Below are 25145 nucleotides of genomic sequence, written 5' to 3'. Positions count from 1 at the left end.
TAATAAGTGGTCTAGCAAACCATATCTATCATATCGATAACTCAGCCTGCTTTACACACCATGGAACTTAGCTGGAGAGAAAACTTCGATTCCATTGAGATAAAATTGAAAAAGGAAAATAGTGAGGAAAGTGTGTTTTCTGATCTGAGATACATCGAGAACTATTGCTGGGAGAATGAACAAGTCATCGAAATGGAAAAGACGAAAGACATTTTAGTTACAGAAATGTATATTAAAATAAACCATAAAGATGAAATGATGAATATTGATTTGTATGATAAAATAAATGTGAACAAAGAACATGTGAAAATTAGACAAAATACAAAATTTATTATTTTTAATTTAAAAAAAAAGGAAAAAAAATTATGGGGACATTTAAATTATTTTACTATTTTCTTAATATACAAAAATGTAGCATATCCAAATTTGATAAAATGTACAAAGGAGGAAAAAAATAAATTAATTGCTCAAGAAAAGAAATTCAAATCAGTAATTAATGACAGAAGAATAAAAAGTATAAATGATTTGAAGAAAATACTCAGGAAAGACAAAAATTCGAAAGAAGATTTCATCAAAAAGCTCCAGGAAGATGCACAAAACATACAATGTCAATTAGAAGAACTAAGAAATGAGCAGCTGAAAAATCAAAAGGAAGAAATACGTAAAAGAGCCATCCATTCGATATATGAAAATTCTCAAGAAAGTGAAATGGATAAACCAGAACTGCATAATAAAGTAGACAGGATGAACTCCTCATATGTAAATATAGACAACCACAATGATAAGAATCTATCTGCAGAAAAAAATTCAAACAAAATAAACACATACATAGACGAACTCACTGATGGACAAAGAGAAAGTAGCAATCCAATGAACATATCTTCCTCCAATTTAACCATGACCAGCAAACCCAAAGTACTACTGCTACAAGATCAAAAAAATGTGCAGAAAAAAGTCATCGAATTGAAGTTTACGCAAATGAAAAGGAATGAACTCCCTGCAAGAGAATCAAGAAATGTAAAGCAGAAAATTCCCAATTTTACATCAACTAAAAACTTCTTTCTAATTATTCTGATAGAAAAGGCGAAGAAGCTGTACTTCAAAAATGCCGATTTTGGAAGTTGTTTAGAGACCTTAAAATCGGTTGATTCTTATTTAGTTAACGGTGAGCTAATGAGCGAGAGATCAAAAGGGGCACAGTTATGATTATGCACACGGTGGTGTCTATATTTTCACAGTAATGTTTATTCTTCTTTTTTCTTCTGCTTCTTTTTTCTTCTGCTTCTTTTTTCTTCTGCTTCTTTTTCTACTGCTTCTTTTTTCTTCTGCTTCTTTTTCTTTTCTTCTTTTTTCTTCTGCTTCTTTTTCTTTTCTTCTTTTTTTTCCCTTTTTGTCCCTAACGTCATGTACCTTCCATTTTAACGAATCGAATTGAAAACATTTTTGTGATCATCTCATTTGCATAAGGTGTGATTCTCCTATATGTTTACCACATCTAACTCTTTCTTTACTGCTCCATTTTACCCCCTAAACCTCAGGATCTGAACTAGTTAAAGAAGAACAAATAAAGATGTTGAACAACTTATCCTTATTGTACCTACTGACGAACGAATTGAGTGAATGCATAAACACATGTGACAGATGCTTGAATATGATAAAAGAAGAAATAAAAAGTTACAACGTCGAAGATACTCACTTTGAGAAAAATATACTAACTGATGTGAATAATGTACAAATGAAAACATGGAATATATTAGATAATATAAAATCCCAAAATTATGTTCAATATATATACACCATCTACGCAATTGTTAGTGCAAGAAAAATATGTGCTATGATTAAACAAACAAGGGAAAATCTATTAGAAAATATAGATAAAATTTATATCTCGATTGAAGATATAAGCAGATATTTACCATGTTCCATTTATGAGGATCTCAAAAAAGGAATTAATAATTTTAAACTTTTTTCCACCTTTATAAGTCATCTGAACAAATTCAATTTAAACCATATTTCATATGTTGACCAAGCTAGACAAAATTTGCAAATCTTGAACAAAAACATCTTAGAAGAAAAAAATACATATAACATTTCATTCAGTTTTTGCATTACCATGATGAGATCATTGAATTTAAAAAATCTGAATCGATTTTATCAAAATGTTATAAACATTTTGTTATGTATTTTTACACTTATAGAAAGACAAAATGAGATTTATTCTTTTTTAAATAATGTAGAAAATTCTACATCTTCAAATTCTGCACTTGTCCATATATACTTGTTCATTCTCCTCATTAAAAATGAAAGTTCCTATTATGATAAAATTGAAGAAATAGTAAACTTAAGAAATCATACATATGAATATCCAAATATAAGAAATAAAGTCATGAACATTTTAATTTGTCATTTGATGGGAGGGTTCTACGAATTAGATTTAATTGTCAGAAATAATTTATGCTTGAAAAATATTATCTCCTCAATTCTCCACAAAGACGAAATTGCTGTGGTGACGGAACCGTTAGAACACGGGTGCGCTAGAAACATCGAACCAAAATCTGAAATGGCACACGTGGGTGATAAAATAATTGTGTACCAAACAAACGAACGTTTTTTTTCTCCTAGCAAAACACTGTTTGAGAACATCTCATGCAAAATAAAAAAAGAAGAGAAAGTTGCAAAACATATAAGCAGTGTAAATACACAGTCATATGCCTTAAAGGTGGAACTATTTGAAAGTCTAACGGAATACCTTTGTGTGAAGCAGAAATGTGAATACTTTAAAATAGAAATAGTGATAAAAATGATTAAAAATATTTGCTACACATTTAATTTAATACAAAGAATATATAAAGAAAATGAAAAAAATAAGATGCACCTAAAAAGGGCTATGTACACTTTACTGACTGATTTATCATATAGTATCAGCAAATTAAACTCATCATCTGTCGAAACGGAAAATGTTATTAGTCTCCTCTTTTTGTACTTTTGCTTTTCCTTTATTTATAACTACCCAAAGAATGAATTCATTATTGATACGCATTATAAAACAATGGACGAAATGACACATTCAAATTATTTTGCTTTGAATGATGACACACAAGAAGAAAAAAAATTTTCTAAAGACAACTTAAAAAGTATATTACAGAAAACATTTTTATATAAATTTTTCTTAGATTACAAACAATATGAAGATTTAAAAAAGAAAAAAACATATATCGACTCTGCTGGACGGGCATCGCAACAAGATCTTGAACATAACTCCATGCTGCAAAGAATTAGCTCGCTCATCAAAAAAATAAAAACAAAAATAAAAAATAATACAAATAAGAAAATTCATAATTATTACCCAATAATGAAATTAATAAACAAGAAATACGTAAAAGAGTTACATCATTTCGTTTCATTTCTCAAAAAAAAAGATCTACATTTAGAATCCATTAGATGTAACATTTTACTGCTAAGTTCACATTACTATTCCCCTTCCCTTTCAAACTTTAGTTTCTCCTACGTAAATGCAGTACACAATATTTTTACCTCTACTTTTTTCGAAAAAAATGAGATAAATAAACAAAAAAAAATTACACTAGATAACAATTTATCAACCGAATCAAAAAGAATACTACATAAAAATATATCCTATTTTACCAATAGTACATTTATCAATTTTAAAAATACAAAAAGGGCCATCTTTTTAAAATCATTTCAAGAAGAGAATATGAAAAATGCGTTAGTGACATACATCCGATCTATCATATGTAAACTGAAAAGGGTTCAAATACTCAGAAATATTTTTACAAGTTTACAGCACATACATGCACATGGGGAAATTCTAAAAAACATTCTGAAAGTTGTAAGTGCTCTCTATTAGTTGTTATATCGTCGTATTGTCCATGTTTTACTTTTTCCTATCCTCAGACAAACGTCAATTGAACTCAATTTTCTTCATGTTTTAATCCTCTTTTTTACCAATTAGCTCTTTTGCTAGTTTATCTTTCTTAATCTTATCGATATAGTTACAATTCTCAAATTAATCATATCCTCCCTTTGAAACAAACTTTGAGAAATAAAAATAATTTTTTTTTTTCATCTTCCTTCCCTCCATTTTTTTTTTCACAGCTTATGAATTATTTGAACAACCTCTCCGTCGACTTTCACATTTTAAACCTCGTAATTAATTTTATTACACAAGTGGATATATCTCCCCTTTTTCTCGTCAACAAAAAAAAGATAGGTATGTCTTAAACATTCTGCATACGTAAGTTCAGACTTGCAATTTTTTTTTTTTTTTTTTTTTTTCATCATAAGTCCAGAACACACATTACGATCGATTTGTTTATGCATTTCCGCTGCCAACAATGTGTCTATATACAATACCATAAAAATTCTTTCGTTGGATACCTTTTTTTAGAAAACCTTTACGACTTTAACGATACAAGCATTTCAGAAAAATGGAAAGAACTATTTTCAAATAATGAGGAATATAAATATATACTTCAACACCATTTCAAGAAATTTTTAAAAATAAAAATATTTCTTTTAAGTCATGAATGTGTACTCTACGTATGAGCAGCCCATGTAATATTACTGAGAAAATTTTTTTCATTAACAAGAAATAAAAGCAAAGGAATAATAAAGCTAGACAAATTTGTCTGGGCGTGATAAAAAAAAATAATAAAATAAAATAATCCGGTAAACAATAAATGCAGTTATGGAATATTCTTTTTTTTTTTAACAAATTTTTTACTCCTTAGTGTAGTTCGTTATACTTTTATGATGCTCGTTATGCCTTTTACAATCCTTCTTTCCCCATTAAGGAACTTTTCATTCCCATGGGTAATATTTCCTACCTAAATAAAATGTGTTTTTACATTTTTGTTCCATTGCACAGTATGCACAACAGGGAGGAATACAAAATAAATAATTCTGACAAAGTACTATGAACCTTTACGTATATATAATTCGTGTATCCTAAAATTTCATCGTAAAATATCATAGAAAAAATTTCATAGCAATTTTTAAAGCAAAATTTCATGGCAAATTTTATACTCAAATTTCATGGCAAATTTTATACTCAAATTTCATAGCAAATTTTATACTCAAATTTCATGGCAAATTTTATACTCAAATTTCATAGCAAAACATGCATATCATGAAGCATTCATAACACATAATTAACAAAAATGGATTAACCAAATGTGTAGTTTTCTTCCTTTGTCCCCGTGGTTACAAAATTTTCATATCATTTTTACCACAAATATGTTTGTGGAAAAATCGGCAAGCGCTTGACGCAAGTGCGCCAAAAATAATGTAGCAAAAATGTAGCAATAATGCAACAAAAACGCGGCAAAAAACGGGGGGGAAAAAAAAAAAAAAATAAAAGGGAACGTTATTTTTAAACTACAACAAAATAAAAAATACTGAAAAATTAAAAGGGCTCAATTTTATTATAGTTTCATTTCATTTCAATTCACTTTTTTTTTTTTATTTTTTATTTTTTTTTTATTTTTAGCTTTTTTTTTTTAAATTAACAGAGAGGTCGTGATAAATGTTTACCTTTATGTGATTGCATGTAAATACACAAATACATGCTTTATGCAACTCTGCCTACGGATTTATAAAATCACATCATTACACACATCTTTCGTTTGTTCAAAACACAATCCGTTTATTCGTAGTACCATCCGTTAGTAGTGCTGCCCATAACATTCATAGCGCTGTTCATTTGTTTATGACGCTATTCATTTGTTTATTACACTATTCATTTGTTTATTACACTATTCATTTGTTTATTACACTATTCATTTGTTTATTACAATATTCATTTGTTTATTACAATATTCATTTGTTTATGGCGCTGCCTATTTATTTATAGCGCTGTTTATTTGTTTATAACGCCATTTATTTGTTTGGCAGCGCTGCTTATTTGTTCATATTTTTGTAATCCATTTGTTCGTTTCTCTATAACTATATGTTCACATCGCGTCCCATTTTTTTATTTACCGCATATTCATCATTTTTTCAAATTAAATGCAATAAAGAAAAAGACAAAGGCATAAAAAATTGCATCATCTGTGTTCTGTACTTGATTCAAGGGAAAGAGGAGGACCCCAAGACAGTAGACATATTAGTCAAAATGTTGTAATAAGCCTATAGCCGTCTGTGCTATATATGTGAACCAACATATTCCATTATCTAATTTCTAAAGAAGCAAATCATATTCCATTTGTAGCCCTCCCCAGCTAGCGAAAACAAGATAAAAACAAATTGAATAAATTGAACAAATCTTCAAGTATATATATATATATATATATATATATTTGTTAAATACGAAATAAATATCAGTAGTTAACTAAAAGCATCCAGATAAAGAAACAACAAAACTACCTAATTAATTAGTGGAAAAAAAAAAAAAAAAAAAAAAAACTGATACGAAAAAGCATATATCATAGATAATAGTATGTGCCATTCATACATGTAATTAGGCAGGTGCATTTCTACACAAATCGGCGCGACAAATAATTCCAATAATGCACCATGAAATTTCGAAAGTGACCAAGTTAAGTACCTGCTTACCTGTGTCTAAATAGCCGCTTAAAAATCCCACGTTAGGAGTGCGCAGTAAACGCGGCAAAACAAAGGATAAGGGGAGGGGGATATTTACACACAGATGATATAGTCTGCAAAATTGTAGAGTAGCAAACAAAATAAAGTAAATAAAAGAGAGAAAAAAAAAAAAAAAAAAAAGAAACGTTACTATTACGGAAGGCAAAGAATATGATATGGTGGTTTTTAATTTCAATAAATTTTTTGTTTTTTCTTATAAAAAGCTTTTTCACCCCCAAAGATACGAACTACATGAATGACATTCATAACAACCAAACCAGTACATCGACAGGTATGTGTGAGATACAAAAAAAAAAAAAAAAAAAAAAAAAAAAAAAAAAAAAATTTTGTATGTATTCAAAATGGGGGATAATAAATGGATTAATGTCTATACACATTCCCTTGAAAATTTTTTATGACAACACTGAAAAAACTACATTCCGCATTATTTCATAATTCCAACCATTTATCACATGCGCCACCCATCAACAAACAAACAAAAACACACGAGTATGATCATCAACATGAGCATCAGTATGAACATAAACATGAATACACATACGCACTCACATCTGTATCATTCCCCATTCAGAAAAATACATTCTTGGTGAAAACTACAATCTGACGAGTCTAAAGCTAAAAATCGATTTCGGGTCATTAGACACAGGAACGAAGATAATTGAATACAGCAAAGGAATAATTAACATTCGGTCCATACAACAATACGACTATGATAGCTACATGTTGACTCCGTGCAATTCTGATATATGGTGGATATATTCATTTAGCGACATTATACATATTGAGAAAATTGGATTAGTTTCATTAGAACATTATGCATCTAATTTTAAAGTTATCGAAATTTTAGGCAGTGATGTATACCCGACAAAAAAATGGAAAAAATTAGGGAAAATTGCAACAAATTTTACAAAAAGTTTTGAATTATTTAACATTTATGAATATTGTAAAAATTATGAAGAAGATAATTGTTGGGTCAAGTATATGAAAGTTGTTGTTTTGTCGCATCACAATTTAGAGAATAATTATTATTGTACTTTGACACATCTGCAAATTTTTGCTTCCTCTGGTGTTGATATGCTTAGTGATAAAATATATTCAGATGATAATACTACTCAGGTTGAAAAAAAATTTCATGATAATTATGTACACGAAAAAAAGGAACAAATTGGAGATCATCAGGTAATAGAAAATTTGGAGGTCCTTTTTGAAGACAATGAGCGTAAGCAGGCTGTATATCCAGCTGCTGCCACAAGCGATGGGGGAGAAGAGAAAAAACATAGAGAAAATAAGAACAAAGAAAATAAACCCGATTCTCTAGAACCCGACAGTGCAGAAACACACACAAGTGAACATAATTCCACGAAACCTCATCCAAAGGGGCATCATTTCACACCTTTTGAAAACGCATTCCTAGATGCAGAAACAATCGAAGAAGAATTAATAGACACAGAACTAATGGATTCAAAACTGATGGACACAGAGTTAATAAAAAAGGAATTGATGGATACTGAACTTATCGAAAAAGAGTTAATGAACACGGAACTTACTGAAAAATATTCCAAAACGAATCATTTTAACGAACATGTACTCGATCGTTTAACAGAACAAATAGGCAATGTGTTTGAAGACAAAAATAGAGAAAATGAAAGGAACATAATCAAGGATAAAGCTGATGTAGATGTTGATGCTTCTTCTTCTTCTTCTGCTGCTGCTGCTGATGATGATGAAATTAACAAAAGTCAGCAAAGAGATGAAGAGAAAAATAAAACTGACGCCAGCTCAACCGTAAGCACAAAACAAAATATGTTAAATCAAAAATATCACAACAAACAAGGAACATCAAACGCAGTAGTTATTTTGAACAAGGCAATGAAAAACAAATATGTTATTCTTCAAAATTTTAACAAGCTAAAAATATCGAAACTTTTAAAGTATTATCCATTCATAACGTATAAAAATGTGATTAAAAAATATATTCCATATATTGAATACTTCATGAGGGATAGAAACACTATCACTTATCATAATTACAACTCAGATGATGTTTTAAAAACGGATCATTTGCTTTACAGTGCAAAGGATTCACTCTTTGGTAGTAAAAAGAGGGGGAATTATATGACAACTCGATCGAGTATTCTTTCCCCAGTTCACCTTCTCTTAAAAAAGGTGTTTGTAAATTCTTACAGAGGTATTATGCATATGCAGACACAGGAATATAATATACCTAATGGTTTGTTTAGGAACTATAATGATAAGAAAACATTTCCAGATAGTTCAAGTGCTATTCGTTATCGAAGGAAACCACCCAAATATCATTGTTACAATTATGATTCTATAAAAAATTTGCAAGATAATTTACTGAAGAATAAACATATGCATCCGTTTCTTAATACATGTAAATATCGCTCATGGTGCAAACATGATATGATATGTTTATATAAACAAGCAAGGGAAATTAATAAGGTAATTACATTTAGAAATAATTTAATCAAATCAACGATCAGAAAATATCTTGTATTCATGTCAAGTAAAACACACCCCTCAAGACGTAGCAGATACAACAAATTGAAGGAAATAAAAATTAAAATCCATCCAAAAAAATGGAATATTTTTAGAAACATATTTTTATTAACAAAATTTAGTAAAATGAAATATAATAAAAAATTCCATTATATGTATTCATCGGTTTTTCGATCACCACTTTGTGATACCTCGGGATATTTCACGCATAAGGATTTGGATACTCTATCCTCCTACATTTTGGAAAAATTTAATGAACCATATAAACTTAAAGATTTACAAAATTTACCTTTTGATAAACATTCGCATGATGGTTACACAATAATGTATCTATTTCATGAACTAAAAAAACGTCACATAATATATGATTTGGAATTTGTAAAATATTGCTTTGATTATGTGATGAACTGGAAAAATACATTTTATTTACCACATCAAATATATCTTATGAAAAATAAAACGCTACTTAGCCTTCACAATCATAACAAATGCTATGATATCCTACAAAATTTACACATTTTGAAGAAGAAAAAAAAATTATCACTAGAAAACGAATTACATTATTACGTTTTTTTCAAATTTTATAAAAGCAGAACATGCAAAAGGGTTGACAGATTCTCCAAAAGAGACCTCTCTTATTATTTATACACGGATGAGGAAGATACAGATAAGGGAGTTATTTATGGGAGTAGGGAATTCAAGCAAAATGAAAAACAATTCTGGGAAGATGAATACATGTCCGATGCAGTAACCCAGCCAAAGGATCAACTGAATTATGCATCTACAAAAAATAAACAAATAAGTGTTGAATCTCTCCTCCTTAAGTATGATCCCCCCTCAGTAATTAACATCTTTACAATGTATGCACACATGTTAAGAGGATCTAAAAATCTATCTTCTCGACACTGCATATTTTTTATAATTTATAGTCCAAATCATAGGAAACTGCTTACAAAATTAATAGAAAACATTTTTAACATCCTATTAATCCAAAAAAATGAAAACGAAATAGCGAATATGAATATAAATTATATAAGAAATGTCATCTCAGAGCAGTTAACAAATAATTTTCTTTTTTTTAAAAAATTTACCACATCAAAAAGTAAGCTTCTTCATACAAAATCTGCACATATAAGAATAAGCGTCTTTATGGACCTTTTTCATAGGGTGAAAAATCAGGGGAAATTATTGCACTCCAAAAAGGTAGTAGGAAAAAATATACAAGAAAATGAAGAAACATATTTTCAATCCATAAATAAGACATGCTATGGATCTGTAACGGCCTTTTTTATGGGTCTAATTACGAATCGTATATCCATTTGGAGAGATATTTATCTTAAAAAAAAAAACGACATTACCAGAAATGAGAACAAGCTGAAAGTGGGGGGGAAAATTCAACATCCAGAAGCAGATCAACACAATCAAATTCGTCATCGATACAGAGAAGCAAATCAAAGTGCACAATTGGAGCGAAATGCACAACCAAATCGTGTGTCTAAGGATGACGTGTGCCTAACCTTGGGGGAAATGGAAAGCATTATATACTCAGACGAGTACCTGAAAAAATATGTGGACGAAGCAAACATGCACAAAGAGACACAAAAGAAGAAAAAAATAAAAAACCTTGTGAATGTAGAACATAGAGAACAACCAAATGATAAAAGCATAAAAATTTTAAATGAAATAAAAGAGACAGAAGAAAATAATAATAAACTTATAAATGAAGTGTATGATATTATAAATGAATACCATGATAATGATGAATCCAAAACGTACTCTGTCGTATTAAAATCAGGAAAACAAATACCATTAATTATTAAGAAACCAGGGAATAAAATAAAAGAAAAAATTATAAATGATGAAGGGAAAAAAAAAAACAATAAAGAAAATAAATTACAATATCTCGAAGAATTTGATCATGTCCTAAATGATCATATACATTACAATAATTATGAACAGAATTGTATAAGAGAAGAAAAAATTGAAGAAAGATCGAAAAATACTAGAGGACATGCCTTATTAACATTAGTAGACAAAGTAAAAACAATTGAAAATAAAAATAATTATGTAATTTCTAAATTAAAAGATGTTATAAAAATTACAAATAATAAAACAAAAATTATATATTATTTGTTGTCAAATTTAAAAATTTTACAAAATACAATTAATCTTTTATTAAAATATATCATGATAAATGAAAAAAATATGAAAAATCTAAATAAAAATAGAAACAAAACAGAGTCATTATTTAAAATAATGAAAGAGATCTGTATCTTAACAATTAATGAAAAGAATCAACAACTTGATTCACTCCAGTTTATATGTAAATATTTACAAGATATACTCTATGATGAGATAGAAAAAATATACCTATTCGAAAAATCCACAGGTGGAGGAAGAAGAAGAAGAAGGAGAGCGACGACTCCAAACAGTAGTAGTAATTCCAGTTCTATGGGAGAGAAATTCCCTTTATGTGGTGAAGAGGAAGAAAATATGTTGTTGCATAATAAAAATTCATTTCATGATAAAAATGCCAAATTCTTATTTAAAGAAAAAAAAAGAACTATATTCAACTTTTTATATTATGAAAATCATTGTCATAACGACATATTCAAAACACCCATCATTTATTATAAATCTTCAGTAGACAAAATTCAAACATTTTATAATAAAGTTTACAATTTTTTCACAAGTTTATCTTTTTTAAATTATATCCTATACAAAATTAAATACCTCAAGAAAATTTTTATAAATTATCTTAATTGGAGCCACATTCGTGACACTAGTACACAATATGATGGATCACTCTTTGGTGGTACATATAATACTCCACAGAATAGCGGAAATTTGTGGGCCGTTCTTTTAGTCCTTCTTTTTATCATATTCCTTATAAACAATTTTTTCTGTTTTCTTATGTACAAGCATTTATCGAATAAGTTAAACAGGTATATTCAGGGTTGTAGCTGTGTCACATAAAGTGTGATGAGTCTTGTTGCCATACACGCTCGCTCAAGAAAAGCTGTATCTATCATGTATATGTGATTAAGGCACGATAATCAGCAGGAAGATTGCCCTCGCTATCCTATACATATGCACATATATGTACACACATATATATATATACACAGTTGAGCATCAATTTGCATTGCTCCACTTCCCCGTTTGAATACACTTGCTTGTGTCTCTCACATGTCGCATATTTGTTTTTGTTCTACCAACGCTAAGGCATTTTTAAAAGTGCCTTACCATACGCGAGCCTACATGTATAACTTCTCGTGCTATGGTGTAGTCGACCGTTGGAGCATATGTACATACATTATATATATATATATATATATATATATATATATATATATATGTGTGTATGCGTACCTACACATTTGTGGCCCCACTGTATTTTGAAATACCCACACCCATTGTGGTACCTTCATTCTAAAACTCAAAACGTAATTTCTAATAAATATTTTCGATTCCAAATTTTGTGGAAAAGGCAGAAATTAAGGAATAATCTTCACAATTTCCACAGTTGAAAGGGTAAAATTACAATTTGACTATATTTTGGAACTCACCATATGTGTATATTTGGTGTTCTCTATGTTTTTGGGGTAGTATATATGTAAACAGCTATTGTCATAAAGAAGGAAGTATTAACATACAAGATCACGGTCGTTCTACATAATACCATTTTTAATAGACAAATAATTTATAATTGTAATGTCCACCCATATTTTTTCTTTTTCTCGCATATTTTATGGACAAAAAATGTGACCAATTCAGATTTTTGTCCTTTCTTTTTTACAACATAGAAAAGATAATAATGAAAAACATGTCTTATACGAGAACGTGTGAAGGAAATAAATATTTAATATTAAGGAATATGCAAAAGTGTAAGAGGCAAACAAATCCATTGGGGATTCTTTCCTGATGTTCTTGTAAAATATTTTTCCATAATTGAAATCCATGATATCCTCTATACCTAGACCTATGTATATACAGATCTATATTTATATGGAATAATATTTTAAAAGAGTATTTTGTTTTTATTCCTATGAAAACACACCTTGGCACGTAAAAAAAAAAAAAAAAAAAAAAAAAAAAAAAAATTCGGACCAATAAAATGTGTAGTGAGCAATTACAATGGAAAAAAAAAAAAAAAAAAAAAAAATGAAGCAACGATTATCCTGTTATGAATCATTCACCTTCACGAACGAGATATGACTTTTCAAGCGGAAATTTTTGGTTCACGTATGTATGATTCGTGCGTCTCTCAATGAATGCTTTAATTTGGTCCGTACATTTAGTCTGCCTTAATTGTACCAACGCCAGTGTCCCATCAGGTGCACGTGGCAGCAAAAATTGTGGCAACAACTGCGTAACTACACAACTACACAACTACACAACTGTACAACTCCATTACTGTATTGCTGAGCTACTCCACTACTGAGCTAAAATTATAAAACAAGAATTAACCAATTTTGATGGTATTTTCGTCAATAAATTCGTAGGGGGGGACCTCCAAATTGGAAGGAGCTGGACCCTGTCGAACTCTACCAGAATTATCATAATGGGAACCATGACAAGGGCAAAAGTAGCCACTGTAATTTCCCCCAGGTGCCGGTATACAACCTAAATGTGTACATACTCCTATATTAACTAGCCATTCAGGTCTAATGGTTCGATCTGAATCTAATTGTGGATCTCTCATAGTTTCCACCAATTTATCATCCTCTCTAGCTCTTTGAATATCTTCTTGGGTTCTATGTTTTACAAAAATTGGCTTACCTCTCCATTTAATTACAACATGTTCCCCTGGACTTACAGTTCTCATATCTAATTCTGTCGTCCCTTCTGCGACTAAATCTTTTGAAATCCAAAAGAAATGTACTGATTTACATATAGTAGATCTCATAATTGATGACATAATAAAAAAATATGATGCACTTATAAAATACATAAAAGTTCTCCTATCAGCATTTCCACTTCTCAATCTATATTCTCTAAAGTCTGGGTGATAATCTGAGTTTATGCTATCTGGATTCGGTGTATTTTCTGCATAACCAGCTGGTCTAAAATTATGCGGTTCAAATTTACCAACTGAGACAACGGCGGGTTCATTTGGGTTATTCCATACATCTGTTCTTGTTACATTTGCACCACTAGCTAGTTCACCTTTTTCTAAATCTGGTTTTCTTGGAAACACAGGTTCAGCTGTTTGATTATAATGCGCATACCTTGTTCTTACAAATATACCTTCATACTGATGTGGATGATTGGATGGTTCAACCAACTCAGATAAATCTTCTACCTTCTTGTGACTAATGTTTTCCTTCTCTTCTATTTCCCATAATTTTATATCTTCTGCATGGTCAAATAAATTTTTGTAACTTGGATTTTCCGAAGCTGGTGGGACTCGATCATTTTCTTTTATGTTATGATTAAACGTTCCTCCAAATGTTCTTTTACATATTTTGTTGAATTCATTTTTCTTTAAAAATATATTCCCCTTTATAAAAAACTCGATATTTCTGATTCTTCTCATTTTTTTCTATTTTATTTATTTTTTTTTTTTTTCTTTTCTTGTTTCTACTTTTCTTTCCTTTATTTATCTGTTTATTTTTTCCAATTCTTCCCTATTTTTCTTTGCTTTGTTTTCTTCTCTTTTGTGTCCTTTAAATGTGTTTTCTTCTTTCTTCAATTTGGCTTGCTCATATTCCTCTTAAAATTATATATGTATTATGTTAAATAGTTCGTGTGTGGTTCGCTGTTTTAGTTGTCTTTGCCTTGTTCCAGTAATAACGCAGAATGACCTTACTATTGAAAAACGAAAGTATATCCTCTAGTTTTTGTATGTATCTACAACTTATAATTTAAAAGTTGTTTTTCCCCTGCAGCATTAGAGAGTTCACTAGAAATGAAAAATGTTCTGTCACTCAAAGTTCGGGTACTAGGGAACTACCTTTGTTTTATGCCTCTTGCACAACAAATGTGAAACTAGGACCGTGTGCATGTGTGAATAACTAAAAAAAAGGACTGTATGCATGTACGTATTCATATATGTATACATATACATGTGCATTACATATACCACTGAACGAAATTTTCCAAAAAGTTTATGCTTATGGTAATACATAAATGTCTTCGATTTTTTTGGCCGTGAATAATTCATTAAGCTCTCTTAAAATGAGAATTAACAAATTTATTAATTTTTCATTTTGGCCTTTTTATATGTTTTTTTTTTTTAACACATTTGACCAATTTTTTCTTTTTTTTATAAATTAATTTTATATACCTAGTAAACCCTTGGTTTAGGGAACCTCCTGCGTGCGCCAAAATTGCATAAAGAAAAATATTTATTTCATACACCTTAGTTAGCGTTCTATTTCTTTTAATTTGCTTTTACCATATATGGATGTATTTTATTCCTTTCTATTTATGATTGAATGTTATTCACATAAAAATGGGTGCAAAAACGAAAAAATAAAAAAAAAAAAAAAAAACATACGCGACTTCATAAGAACATTCATATACGAATGAAACACATGTGTTAAAATTATAAAAGGCATAGCGGTAATGATATCGCTAAATTGAATGAAATTAAGAAAAAATTTAGGGAAATATTTTTTTCTTTAAAAAGATCGACCATTCTGCTTCTCTAACTATGCTTATAAAAAAAAAAAAAAAAGAAAAAAAAAAAAAGAAAACCAATTTACCCGTATTGCTATGATCGTGCATGTCATAGGGAGAGAAATTGCAATTATGAATGTCACTACTCATGTGTGAACTTTTATACAAACTTATATACGAACTTTTAAGCGAACTGTACACGAACTTGTACGCAAATTTTTACGAGAAAATTTCCGTGCACTTTTGTGTGTATCATTGCTTCTCCACGGCAATTATGTTTCTTGTACCTTATCCCGTTCTTGCTTTTTTTAATAGTATGAATTAACCACACAGTAATCGATTAGCACGAAAGTAATAAAAAGTAACCCCAAAATATTCACGTGTGCAAAATTGGGGAAAAGCAATAAGTCGAAACAACAGTTCCCAAAGGGGATGATCTAAATTTTGAGAATTTTCAAAGAATTTACAAGAAATGTAAAAATATATTGTAACAAAAATGAAAAAAAAAAATTTACAACAACTTGCCAAACCCATGCCCGCATACAGTTTGCTACCGTTATCTGCACACACATGTGTGTAATATAAGTACATCCCGTTACATAACACATTTTAACATTGTTAATAAGGACGAATATAAAACAGATTGCACAATTCGCATTCTGATTCATGTGTTATTAATGCCAGATGAAAAAGTATGCAAATTTTCCATGTTAGTAGGCTCACATATGCATACATTATCACAAATGATCATACTACAGTATCACAAAGGAACATGTGATAGAAAGGAAGATTATATGTATGTTTGGGGAATAGGTATATATATTATTTTTTTTACCAAGCTCTCTTTTCGTATTTAATGATTAAAGAATGAATGAACAAAAAAAAGGGAATATCCCGTCTTATACACAACTGTCTGATGAGAAATCACCAATACCACGTTTAACAATTAACACTTTACAATATCCAATTGGCTCTACAATTTTGGATACTGAAAAAAAAAAAAAAAAAAAAAAAAAGAAAAGAAAAGAAAAGAAAAGAAAAATACATGCAGCTGTTCTTAATGATCAATCACTCTCAATTTATAAAATATACAAATTTCTTACATATACGTGTACATAGGAAGATATTTCAATCCTCTTTTTTTTTTTTTTATTTTATTTTTTTTTTTGAAGCATTCTATGTATTCGCACAATTCAGTTCAAATAAAAGGTTAACCGTTAGTACACGTGTCATATGTAGGCACATTTATCCGCTGTTATAAAATCATGTATTTTATATATTTTAAGGATTTCCATTATTGCCAATTCACAATTTTATATAGGTAAAAAATATTTCCTGTCCGTCTTTTAAATTTTTAATTTTCCTCATTTTTAAAATACTGCTTCGAACATCAATGCCACTAAGTTTTTTTTTTTTTTTTTTTTGTTGTTTGCCGTCTTGTATATGGAGGGCATAAAAAATAAAGAGAAAAATTTTACGTGTGATTCTTTTTATGCTTTCGCAATGGCACCATGAAGATCATCAAGTAGTAAAAGCAAAAAAATAAAAATGAAAAATGAAATAAAAAAAATAAAACAAAGTACATGCAAATGAACGAACCAGTAAACTAATGGACTAGACGCACGGAATAAAAAAAACACTTTTGTTTCTTAAAGAAGTGTACATTGTATGAAAAGAAACCTTCCTACTTGTTAAATAAACAATAATATAATTTTTCGTAACATGTTTTTATGCGTGCACATGGGAACAAGAATTTTCCTTTCCAATTTTTTTTTATTTTATATTCCATTTCATTTTTATTTATATTTATTTTTTTCTTTTTTCAAAATGACAAAAAAATAAAAACGATTTCCTTTATTCCTGACAAAACCGAAAAAGAAACATTAAGGGGGGAAAATGTTTCCTCATATAAATAAATAATATCCATAAGTTTTTTTTTTTTTTTGTCTGAATGCTGACAATTTCTCCATAATAAGTTTGTACAATGCTTGCATATACATAAACATTTTTTTTTTTTTTTTTTGCTTGTTTTTTTGTCATTTTTCGTATTTTTCATTACACTTTGCTATTTTTATCTATTTTTACAAACTTGTTTTTTTTTTTTTTTTTTTTTTTTGTTTTATTTTGTTTTATTTTATTATTTTTCTTTTTCTATTTTTTTCACGTGTGAAAATGGACACATAAGAAAAATTGTATACGTAAATATGAACAACACGTGAAAACTGTAAATTTTAATTGAAAGCAAAAACGAAAAGAAAAAGGAAAACCAGTTTCACATATAGGCCAATTCTTTTTCAATTTTACATTTTTTAATTATGTATTCACATGTCGATTTGTAAAATATACAGATACGTGTAACTTCATGTACATGTGCACATTTTTTTCAGAGCAGCTCTTTGTGTTTTTTTTTTTTTTTTTTTTTTTTTTTTTTTTTTTTTTTCTGCCCTTGCTGTATTTTTTGTTTCAATTCGTTTGATTTTTATTTATGTACTAATCCAAAAAAGTGGCAAGTACAGAGAATTCAATTGTCACTAACTGACATCATATGGAATCCCTCATAGTAACATAGAACAATTTATGATAAAAAAAAAAAAAATCATGGCAAAGCACAAAAAGGAAATTTGATTCAAATTTTCTGCATTATCATCTCGACAACTTCAACGTTTCCAGATAACATAACAAAAATGCAGGTGTAAGGAGAAGAAAAAAAGGATTACTACATACACATGACACTACTACTACCCAAGCTGAAAATTCATAATAAATCCACAGAAAAAAGAGACTTATTTTTCTTTTTCCTTTTTTTTCTTTGATCTATTGTGTAAACAAGTGCATAATCTCTTCAATAATTTTGAAAAAGAACGCTGAATGTTCATCCATCATCTTTTGTGACATGTACAAACGAAGTTTTACACAAATACGCACGTGTATATGATTAAAGCACAGATGCTTTTTCCATATCTATATGTTCTTAATTTCGTACCCCTACTCTTTTTTTTTTTATGTCACTCTTATTTATAAGTAATTATATTCTTAGAACAACATATCCCCTTTCCGTCTTGCAAGGGAATTCTTCTGGATTGTAAGACACAAGCACGTGCACAAGTATATCTATGAAAATGTGCACCATTGAACGTTTATAAACATCCATTTACGTATGCATCTGCGAATATATATACACATGTTTCGCCAAGTACTCTACACCCCCGTGGTTCATCATTTTAAGCATTATTTATTAAATTTATTATTTTGTATTTTTTTTTTCTCCATTCGTAGCTCTAATTTTTACCACATTTATTTTCACATATAGGCACATACGTTCGTTTATCTAACTGCGACCATTACGTGTAAGGATATTCGCGTATTATTTTAATTTGTTTTTTTTTTTTTTTGTTTTTTTTTTTTCCTCTCCCTTTCATTAGTTGTTCATGGAAATTGCACCACATCAAATATTTTTGTTTCATCGGTTTTATTAAAATGTGTAATGTTTTCTATTTTAATGTTTAGTGACTACTAATGCACATGTGTAGTTATAAAATTGTTACATATTATGCACATTATGAATACGTATATAAATGTGTGCTTGATTAATGCAATGGGGGGGGGTGCGAGGATAATTACAAGTTTTGTGAATTTATTCATGCTTTTTTTTTTTTTTTTTTTTTTTTTTCCTTTTCCTTTTCCTTTTCGTTTTCCGTTAATGACAAATTACACAACTTATTTGGCAATGAAGCATTTTCATTTATTTCTTTCACATGTACATGTGCGCACACATCATAAGAGCATCCGTGAGTTTACCCTATGCGTGCGGACCGTATATTTCTATGCATGAGCTATCTTTCTTATTTTTTAAAAACCTATTTGGTCACAAAAATTTAATGAAAACGTAAATAATTTTTTTTTTTTTTTTTTTACAACCGTTTCGCTTGTTCATATATTCTGATGTATGTATATTTTTTTGTTTCTCTTTTTTTTGCATTCTCCATTTCTATTTTCTTGCCTCTCCATTCAGAAGGATTTAAGTGGAGGGAAGAAAAAGAAAATTATATAACAAAATAACAAAGTGGCAAAACGATAAGGCAACAAAGGGACAAATCAAAAAAATGGCATAACGACAAAGTGATAAAAGAAGAGAAAAATAGTGGATAAATAAATGGAAAATAAATTTTATCTATTCTTGTGTCGCTTTATTTCGCAATATTTAGACGCTTAAATGCATGCGTACTTTTTTTTTTTTTTTTTTTACATTTATATATATGTGCAGTGAAATTTTTCATTTGTAGTAATTTTATTTAGCCCCTCATAGCGATTTCAGATTAAAAAAAAAAAAAAGATAGACACTGAGGAGCATAGAAAAGAAGAGACATTACACATTTACCATTTGCTACATTATTAGACCAGAACAGGGTTAATAGTGTTATATAACCAAGTTAGCAGTACTGTATTAGGATCTTGACGTCCTCTTAAGTAACTATTATGATATATATAAAGCAACAGCATAAATTGTGGAAATCTATTTATACACATTTTGTGCTGAAGAAAGAGTTTTTAATACCAGAATAACAATGAAGTAGAAATAGAAGGTTCCTTTTTATTTATTTTTTTTTTTTTTTATATTTTACCAACTTACTGGTTAATTGCTTAAAATATTATGTTCGTGTATATATATACATATACAATCTCAAAGATACAATTGCAAGTAACACAAAATATGCATTTATTTGTGTGCATTAAGTGTCCAGCACATACTGAACTGATAAAACTCTTCACGAGGAAAATATTATTCTTTTTTTTTTCTTATTTTTTTCCTTATTTTTTCTTATTTTTTTTTCTTATTTTTTCTTCTCATTTTTTTTCATTATTTTTTTCTTTTTTGTACTTCTTTTGCTACCAAGGTGTAGGTTCATTTTTTAAAGCGTCTTGTTTTACGCACCCAAATATTATTTGCATATCCGAAGTGCATAAAAGGGTGGTGTATAATTCATAAAACGTTTCATGCATGATCGTGCATTTGAAAAAACAATTGGATAGTACTTATTTCACATTGTTGTTTTGTCAATGATATGATTAATTAGTCATTGTTAAGGTACATTATTCGAAGAAGTTTTATTTACCTGACCACCTCCCCTTGTGCTCTTGTGTCCACATGTTTATCCCTTTTTTTTTTTTTTTTTTTTTTTTTTTTTTTTTTTTTTTCTTTTTTTTTTTTTTTTTTTTTTTTTTTTTTTTTTTTTTTTTTTTACTTGTCTGATTATCAGTATATATAGATATGAATATTAAAAATACCAAGGATGACGAGGTTGACACCTTTTGGAAAAATCAGTTAAACGAAATATTAAATATGACTGTAGATGATTTAAGAACCCACAATTTACCCATTTCAAGAATTAAAAAAATTATGAAGGAAGATGATGAAATAAAAATTAATCAGATGGTATCAGCAGATACCCCTGTTTTACTGGCAAAAGCATGTGAGTTATTCATTATGGAACTAACTAACTACGCTTGGAAGTTTACAGAAGAAAGCAAACGAAGAACACTGCAAAAACAGGATGTAATTTCCGCTGCTTGTAAAAGGGATGTGTTCGATTTCTTGATAGATCTAATACCCATAGAAGATAGAATAAAATTCATCAATCTGAATACCAAGGGAAGTACAAAAAGAAACAGCAACAACAATAACGACAGCAGTAGCAACAACAGCAGCAGTAGCAACAACAGCAGCAGTAGCAACAACAGCAACAATAGCAGCAACAGCAACAATAACAACAACAACAGCAACAACCACAGCAACAGGGGCAATTACAGAATTGGAAACAATGGAAATCATAGTACAAATTATATGAACAATCATAAGGCTGATTTCGACACAACGAAGCAATACTATAATCTTTATTCTACGGTAAGCAATGATAAAAGTGGATTAAACATGCAGACGTTTAATGCTGAAATTTCAGAAATTGCAGAAATATCTGAGAGCGAATTAAATACGGCAAATGCATTAGAAATAGCCAACATGAAGAACACAAACAATACGGTTCACCACTCCGACACTACTCATAACTTCATGGGAAATTTAAATTCCAATTACAAGAATAATGACCCAGATAAGCCATCGATACGCTCAGTCAACCTTCCTTCTAATATCGCAAATAATATATTCCTCAACTTTAATCAAGACAGTAATTTTTCGGAAGAGAATTCCAGCTCAAATAGCATAAACGAAAAATGTGTTCATAAGAACTTGGAAGGGTGTAATAATATTCATCCGAATCCCCACAGTAGCAATAGAATCCAATGTGCTCTTGCATCTGGCATAGCTAATTACAACAATAGGGGAAATTGTATGAATAAGAACGATAACTCAACAAATGATAATTTAGGGAACAGCAACATGAACACAAATGATTCTAATTATAAAGGTTATTCTTCTCTAAACAATGATATAACAAGAAATTACAAACAACAGAATGTAAAGAACATACTGATTGAACCCGCTAATATATGCAATAAAATGCATCAAAATATATCTACCAGTAGAACTGTAAACATTCCAAACACTATACAAAACAAGGACATTAGCAGTGCGAATAATCCAACAAATCAAAAATTACAGGAACTGAAAAATAAATTTGGATACATCATTCATACAGCAAATGCGTTAGACATGTCTAATTTGTCTAACATGCCCAACGTTTCAAATGATAATGGACGTAATGGAAATGGTAGCATTGATTGTAATAGCAACATCCATATGAACCCCAATACACATCTAACTTCATCAGCATCTTTGCATAATGCAGTGACAACATCTTCACTTGATAGATATTGCCACTACAACAATATGAATAATGAAGAAATGAAAAAAGAAAATTTTCGTATAAAACTTCCATCTATACAAGACATGCAGATTCATGATATAAACTCAAATTTTCAATCATATCAAAGCATTAAAACAGATGATAAAGCAAATGATGTCATGAATCCAAAGCAAGATTATATTTATAATTATAATCAAACTGGGTGTAACAAAATTAGTGGAAATTTAAACACTCAAAATATACCAAATGGGAATATTATTAACAATATTACAAGAAGTAACATTATGAATAATATGACAAATATAAATTTAAATGATTCTTCCGTTACAAAAAATACTTCCCATTGTTCTTCTTCCTTTGGTCATAAAAACACACAGAACAGTGACATACCAAAAATGATAGCCGGAAAAATGCTAAACAATAATGAAATCAAAAATTTTTATAAAAATAATAATTCAAAAAATAATTTTATCAAACAGAGTAATAGTATCCATTTAAGTGATTATAATAACATTCCAACTAATCTAAAAAATGATATGATGAATCTAAACCACATACCCACAAAATCCAATGTGGAAATAAATAAGGACTTACTAAATAATTATTTCAAAATGAATAACAATGGTGTAACTGCCACAAGTACTACTACATCAACTGCTTCAACAACTGCAGCTACAAGTATTGCAGGTATTCAAAATCGAAAAACCCTTGGGAAACACATCATTCACAAGGTAAATACTCCACATAGAGGTGATAACCGAATTACTGACAGTTTCTTACATAATGGTCAGCTTAATGAGGATCTACTAAATGAGGATCTACTAAATGAGGATCTACTAAATGAGGATCTTCTAAATGAGGATCTTCTAAATGAGGATCATCTAAATGAGAGTCAGCTTAATGAGAATCAGCTTAATGAGAATCAGCTGAATGAGAGTCAGCTGAATGAGAGTCAGCTGAATGAGAGTCAGCTGAATGAGAGTCAACTGAATGAGAGTCAACTGAATGAGAGTCAACTGAATGACGGCTTTTTGAACGAAGAACTAATCAACGATAGTCTTATGAACAACGATCGATTAAAAAATAACATATTGAATAACAGCCATCTAATTGGAAATCAGTTGAATGGGAACCAATTAATGAAAAAGCACTTGGTCAAAAATAGCCACATAAAAAATTATCGCACGAAAAATCAACTTTCGAATAACAGCCTACCGAATAATCGATTGATTTCCAGCCATTTAGTTAACAATCCTATTAATAATCATCCTAGACATTCACGAAAGAATCACATGAGCGATCAATTCAGTAATCAGATAAACGTACAATCAAAAAACCATACAATTGCAATGATGAATAAACAAATAAACTCCCGAATGAATGAAAACTGTATAAATGACATGATAAATAATTCAGAAGGTACTGGAACGAAGAATTCATCTATAAATATTATTAATCAAAATGTAGATAACACTCTTATACATAACCATTTAAATAATATCGTATCAAATATAAATTCCAATGATCAACAAAACGTAAAACTAAATGTTCATTCAAAAATGTTTATGAACACTAACACACAGAATATTTATTACCAACCTAATCACCAATACTCGGTGCAAGAAAATAATTATGTATGTAATTATAACACAAAATAATATCATAGAAAAAAGGCATAAAAATAAGGTAAAGGAAAAAAAAAAAAAAAAAAAAAAAAAAAAAAAAAAAAAAAAAAAAAAAAAAAAAAAAAAAAAAAAAAAAAAAAAAAAAAAAAAAAAAAAAAAAAAAAAAAAAAAAAAAAATATTCCTTTTTAGTGGGAAAAAAAAAATCTATAAACAAAAAAAAAAAAAAAAAAAAAAAAAAAAAAAAGAAAAAAAAAGTGGATAAAGATGGATGAGTCAAGGATAAGAGAGAACACTAATAATCGTGATTACTGCGATAAATCATTAGGTAGACGAACGTGTTACATATCATGTGCACATATGTTTTTATGCATATTCATATCTATATTCAATCGAAACATATGTATATATATATATATATATATATATATCCTGTTCACACAAACACACACATGGAAAATAATTCACTGTCATCGCCACACACCCGTTTTATTTTGTTTCATTTTATACCATTAATGAAAAATTAACGGATAACTTTTAACATTTTTAAATTTGTTAAATCCTCATATAGGGACGAGATTATTTGTTACAGTGGCGTCATATGCGCGAATGTATATGCACACACACATGTACATATGTATTTATGTATATGCAAAGATTACCTTTTCGAGGGAAATAACATTTGCAAAATTTTATGTATTCAGTACTGTTTTTTTTTTTTTTTTATTCTTTTTTTTAAAAAAAACATGGCGAATATAAAAAAAAAAAAAAAAAAAGGGGTCTACCTTTTAATTGAATTTAATATTAATACCCACAAAATATCTCTTTTTACCACACAAGTTTATCTTTTTATTTATTTTATTTTTTTGGCAAAAGGGTGGGGTGGATTTCTGATAAAAGTAGTAGCCTATTTTTATTTCAACGTTTATATAT

At 29.1% G+C, this 25145-nt stretch overlaps 4 protein-coding genes across 4 annotated transcripts; 3 read left to right on the top strand and 1 right to left on the bottom strand.

Moving 5' to 3' along the window:
* Positions 1 to 60: 60 nt before the first annotated feature.
* On the top strand, positions 61 to 4566 carry PGO_126920 (hypothetical protein, conserved; the record flags this gene model as incomplete). The annotated part of the gene is made up of 4 exons (XM_028689482.1): positions 61 to 1165; positions 1539 to 3850; positions 4117 to 4231; positions 4409 to 4566. The coding sequence occupies 4 exons, from the start codon at positions 61 to 63 to the stop codon at positions 4564 to 4566; spliced, it is 3690 nt and encodes a 1229-aa protein (XP_028545283.1).
* A 2208-nt stretch (positions 4567 to 6774) lies between these two features.
* PGO_126910 (hypothetical protein, conserved) lies at positions 6775 to 12120 on the top strand (the record flags this gene model as incomplete). Its single annotated transcript, XM_028689481.1, has 2 exons — positions 6775 to 6895; positions 7196 to 12120. 2 exons carry the CDS (start codon positions 6775 to 6777, stop codon positions 12118 to 12120), a joined length of 5046 nt encoding a protein of 1681 aa, XP_028545282.1.
* Positions 12121 to 13609: 1489 nt separating this feature from the next.
* PGO_126900 (ubiquinol cytochrome c oxidoreductase) lies at positions 13610 to 14683 on the bottom strand (the record flags this gene model as incomplete). The annotated part of the gene is made up of 1 exon (XM_028689480.1): positions 13610 to 14683. The coding sequence occupies one exon, from the start codon at positions 14681 to 14683 to the stop codon at positions 13610 to 13612; it is 1074 nt and encodes a 357-aa protein (XP_028545281.1).
* Positions 14684 to 21037: 6354 nt separating this feature from the next.
* On the top strand, positions 21038 to 24247 carry PGO_126890 (histone; the record flags this gene model as incomplete). Its single annotated transcript, XM_028689479.1, has 1 exon — positions 21038 to 24247. The coding sequence occupies one exon, from the start codon at positions 21038 to 21040 to the stop codon at positions 24245 to 24247; it is 3210 nt and encodes a 1069-aa protein (XP_028545280.1).
* Positions 24248 to 25145: the final 898 nt, after the last annotated feature.

Source organism: Plasmodium gonderi (genome assembly GCF_002157705.1).
Source record: "Plasmodium gonderi DNA, contig: Chr12, whole genome shotgun sequence".
Lineage (NCBI taxonomy): Eukaryota > Apicomplexa > Aconoidasida > Haemosporida > Plasmodiidae > Plasmodium > Plasmodium gonderi.
Note: the sequence above shows the minus strand (reverse complement) of the source record. Positions and strands in the feature narration are given on the sequence as shown.